Genomic DNA, 5000 nt, shown 5'->3' with positions numbered 1-5000 from the left:
CTAGGCTTGCAAAACTGTGAAGTTGGACTTGGGAGTGGAGCACGGGGGCTAATCAGATTTCTGCCCGCCGTAATGGATAAGTACGGCTAGGCTCGCGCAGGGAGTCCGCCGAGGGGTGTCCAGATTAGTGTGTGTTTGTGAGGGTGTGTGCGTGTGTGTGTGAGTGAGAGAGAGAGAGATAGAGAATGTGTGTGTGTGTGTACAGTTGTGGTGGGGTGTTGTATGGATGAGAGGAGTCCTAATTGAAGATTTGCTGCCCTCGAAAGCGATGATCCATGGAGATTGGTGTGCGATGGGTACTCTGATGTGGCTTGTGTTCATCTATTAGATTGGGGTTCTGAGCACTACAAACAGATAGTGCCAAGGACTCCAGGGTGGACTAGCCAATTCAGGATATAAATCACACTTGATGTTGTCTTACAAAGTGACATTAAGTTGATATTTGCTGTATAAACTTTCAGATCTTTATGTCTACACATGTTCACTTTGAGCATTTTTGCTATCCAAACCATGCTATGGTTATGATATGTTAAGAATTATCACTGACAAGCATTGGGATTACATTACTGTACTTGGATGGCCTTTAAACTAAATCCTGGATAAGGAGAAATCTGTCTAATATTGCTTTTCATTTACAAATATAAAGCAATATAATACAATGATAAAGAATGTATAGTGTGATATGAGGAGATCTGTAACATTGAAAGGATGTGTCACAGTGTACAGTCAGATGGGACACATGAGATTCACAGCTGCTGAGACTCTTTCAACAGACGCCTGACACCATGATTTTGGCATGTACTGCACCTCGTAGCTGTAGGAGTGGTTTAGGGTGTGTGTGTGTGTGTGTGTGTGTGTGTGTGTGTGTGTGTGTATGTATGTAAGTGTATGCGTGTGTGTGTGTCGGAAACGTAATGTGACTCGCTTTGGTGGTGACACCGAGGTTGTAGCGCTGCTTCACGGTCATCAGTGGCTCTCACGTCTGGCCGAAAGCGAGAGTGAGAGAGCGAGTCAGGGAGCGTGACCGTCTCCAAAGCGCGGCGAAACGATCCACGGATCCGTGAAGTGACCGGGGCCGAGGCCGACTTGTGCCTCTCACCTCTGAACTACTGCTGCTGGTCGCCACGGTCAGGAATGTCCTGCCCCAAGATGACACTCACCCTGCCACCCCTCCCCCACCCCCCCACCCACCCAACAGAAAAGGATGATGGCAGTGCCACCACCAACACCAGCTCCTGGGTGCTTTTAAGCCCATCACAGCCCGTTGCAGGTAACCCAGTGAGAACTCCAAAGATCCCAGCAATTACACGAGGGGATTCAGGCCTTAAATTTTGGCAAAATATGTGAACAAATACAGCCGTTACAGTGATGGAGAGGGAGAGGGAGAGAGAGAGAGAGCGAGCGAGGGGTCCCTGTGTGCTGGGTGGGACTTTGATGTTGTGCTTGGGAGGTTGAGACTGAAGTCTAAAGTTATGAGCAGGAAACTCGAGAGGCCTTCAAGATTTCAGTAATCCTAACCCCACTCAACGCCCCCCCCCCCCCCCCCCCCAAAAAAAAAAAATCTAGAGAGAGTCAACCTCACCCATTGATGACCCCCTGCCACTGAAAATGAACCCTTCCTCTTTGCCAGACAAAAACAAACAGAAACAAAAACAAACACACAGGAACCCCCCCCCCCCCACACACACACACACACACACACACACACACACATAGACACACGCACACACACACACGCACAACTTCCAGAAGGTTCCCGAGCTCATGGCCTCAGCATTCTTCTGTGTGGCAGCCCCGCTGCTGTCAGTGACAAGAAAAATGGTCGTTCCTTTATTTGCGGACTGTGAAATTGGCTATGAGAAAACAATCTCCACCCTCCCAGCAGAAAACACTTTGCAGGCCATTTCCAGCGTGCGTCCTGTAAACATATGTATTTATTCACCTCCTCTCTTGCTCACATTTCAATAAGATCTACGGGACAGTGTCTCTGAATCGCCAGCCGACGGGCCGATAATAGGCTCCATCTATCAAAAGCAACCTCAAGCTAGGTTTTGGAGGCAAGGCTGGGGGGTGCAGGGGCAAAAACAGATGGAATAGGTGGTGTAAAAAAGTGTGTGTGTGTGTGTGTGTGTGTATGTGTGTGCACGCAGCAGAACTCTTGAGTGAGAATGGAAGCGTGACACACACATGTAGCCACATCAGTTTGCAATCTCCCTCCCTCAGGGATTTTGACGTCTTCAAAGGACCGTCTGCTCCAGGAGGGAGAGAGAGAGAGAGAGAGAGAGAGCGAAAGAATAAAAGAATGAAAGAAAGAAAGAAAGAAAGAAAGAAAGAAAGAAAGAAAGAAAGAAAGAAAGAAAGGGAGGAAAGCAGAAGCGGAGAGGTGGCAACACAGGAGGAGAAGAAAAAGTGCCTCTGGTTAATGTTTGCACTTCCATCATGAGCCTCCAGGGGGTCAACCCCTTACACACAGGAGCTTAAGAGTAAAAGTGGCAGTGGTGGTGGTGGTGGTCAGGGAGGTGTCTGGAGAACCCTAGGCCATGTGGGATGCACATGGCCCTGTAAGCTCCATATCGACTGCCCCACACCCCCTGCTACCCTCACCCCTCTGCTTGAAGAGATGAGAGGGGGGCTTCCTAGAAGCTCCCGGCTGGCCGGTCGGCTGCCTGGCCCTGGGGGTGACGTCAGCCCCTGCTGAAGGGGATGATGAGTGTGGAGAGGCACTCGGGGGGGGGGGGGGGGGGGGGGGATCTAAGAGGGGAAATGAAGTTGGATGGTGACCGAAAAAAAAAACCTCCCCCTTTCATCCTCACTGTACCCAAAAAAAGCCCCTTAGATAGGCCAGGTCAACCACAGCCCAACCCTTGAGATGGAGTCTTTCATGTCCTGTGATTGATTCATTAAAAACCTGTTCTCAGTTTTGCTTTGCTGATTTGCACTGTGCAATTGTGCAATTGCCTTTAACCATATAAACAAAAAGAGCAAAAAATACAAAAGGAAAACAAATGTATTCCAAATTCCTTCTAAAATGGAGGAGTACCAAATACCTCCAGACTCTCTTTCACATACAACAGCTTTAGTTTTAGCACTACAGTTTTAGTTTGTGTTTGTTCCAATCACCTTGTACAGTGGAGTTTTCCTGCTGATTGCCGTTATGTTCAGGCTCCACATCTGGTATCACAGCCTCTGCAACATCAAACACAGACACATGTTAGAACCCTTTCAGAATACCTACTGCAATAAATGTGTGTCACTTAATTTGTGTCTGCTAATGGTTTTTGTAGTTGTTGGACCAAAGTGGATAGGCTTTGCACGGTGCAAATCTGAATCACATTACAATTCATTAACAACTCTAAGCTCTAAACTCATCAAAAGCTTTGTTATAATTTCAAGGTTCATCGTTGTATCCCCACTAAAACAGTTCTTCCTAAGCTAATCTTGCATTAAATCACATGAAAGGGAAAAAGCTGGAGCAACAATGCATTTCTTTTTTTTAATAAATTCAGGTTTAATCAGGCTTGGCTGATAATTGCCGGAGCTCAGTTCAAATGCTTGCAGATGTACTCAACGGTCTTTATGATTTGCTTTTATGTTTCCCATTTCTGCTCCTGTTAGAACAATTTAGGAATTAAACAACTGAACGATGGGGGAAAAAAACGTGCACAGCGGTTATGAAAACAATTTAGTACTCTAAGTGTGCACATTTAAAGCATTTATGATAAGTATCTGTGTCCATTTCCTCTGCGGCCTGACCATGCTAATGCAAGGCTAATAGGAGCCGTTACAGCAGATGCGGAAATGCCAATAGAGGCATTGATAAGGAAATATGAGAATCAGAGATGGAGAAAAGCAGTGAGGGGAAAAAAATGGAGACATTAGACAGGCATAGGATGAAAAGAGCAAGAGAGAGAAAAAAAAGAGTGAATGAAACACAGCACAAAGATTAAGAGAATAAAGGTTAGAACAAATAGAGGTGAAAAGGAGAGAGAGAGAGAGAGAGAGAGAGAGAGAGAGAGAGAGAGGGATGGAAGGGAAGAAAAGGGAGAGACGCCAAGAGTAAATTAGTGTAGTGTTTAATCTCATTGATTACGAGCAAGAGGAAAGTGATTTTCCCTGAGTAGGACAACAAAGTTAAGGGAAATCCACTGCAGTGAATAAGGACATTATGAGGCAATGGAGGAACAAGTGCATGTGTTTTTACGACACAGATACAGAGTCAGGGTGCAGACGGGCCCAACTGGAGCCGGGGAGATGACAATGAAATATGCTGTTAAAAAGGCAGCGCTGCTCTCATGCGCTCTGTCTTTTTCAAAGCCGGAAAAATTCCAATTGCTCTGCAAGAGACCATAAATATTCTGTGGAGTGTAGTAGGGGCAGGAAAAGCAGAAAGAGCAGAAAGAGCAGACGGATTCAAATGCAGAGAAAAGGGGAAAGGAAAGAGGCACAGAGAGGACGACGAAAAAGAGAAAAGAGAAATGTGAGAAGGGGATGGATTCAAACAGGATAAAACGAATAGTGCAGAGCGGAAAAAGCGAAGAGGCAAAAAAAAAGGCGACAAATTCAAAGACAAAGCAAAGAAGGAATACTTCAATAGGGGGTAGATTTAAATACATGATGCAGAGAGGGTGAAGAGAGAGAGAGAGAGAGAGAGAGAGAGAAAAAGAAAAAAGAAAAGAAAGAAAGAAAGAAAGAAAGGAAGAAAGAGGGGAGGGGGGGGTGTTGGAAGTGGGCCGGCGCTTGTGCTCACCGTTGAGGCTCATCCGCAGGTTGTCTGAGGTGGTGGCCTGTTTGAGCGCCTGCTCCACCTGCTCCCGGCGCTTGGACTCAAACTCCAGCGCCTCCTGCAGTTTCCTCTTGGCCTTCTTCTCCTTCTTCAGACGCTTCTGGATGGTGGCTGAGATGCCGAGATGAGAATAACAGCGAGAGAAAGAGAGAGAGAGAGAGAAAGAGACAGAGAGAGGGGGAGGGAGAGGGAGAAGTGGAAGAAGGAGGCCAATTGG

General features: G+C 46.6%; 1 protein-coding gene across 3 annotated transcripts in view; it reads right to left on the bottom strand.

Annotated features, from left to right (window-relative positions):
* dacha (dachshund a) overlaps window positions 1–5000 on the bottom strand; it is a 144063-nt gene that overhangs the window by 5145 nt on the left and 133918 nt on the right. For all 3 annotated transcript variants that reach the window (XM_076274555.1, XM_076274556.1, XM_076274557.1), the window contains 2 exons: window positions 4748–4894; window positions 3121–3186 (listed from right to left, as the gene is read on the bottom strand). In XM_076274555.1, coding sequence (XP_076130670.1) covers window positions 3121–3186; window positions 4748–4894 — 213 coding nt within the window. The remainder of the gene's footprint in view (window positions 1–3120; window positions 3187–4747; window positions 4895–5000) is intronic.

This window comes from Alosa pseudoharengus, unplaced genomic scaffold (genome assembly GCF_046254945.1).
Source record: "Alosa pseudoharengus isolate Yale_2024_CS ecotype anadromous, Long Island Sound unplaced genomic scaffold, YU_APseudo_1.1 YU_APseudo_1.1_scf_8, whole genome shotgun sequence".
Taxonomy (NCBI): Eukaryota; Metazoa; Chordata; class Actinopteri; order Clupeiformes; family Clupeidae; genus Alosa; species Alosa pseudoharengus.
Note: the sequence above shows the minus strand (reverse complement) of the source record. Positions and strands in the feature narration are given on the sequence as shown.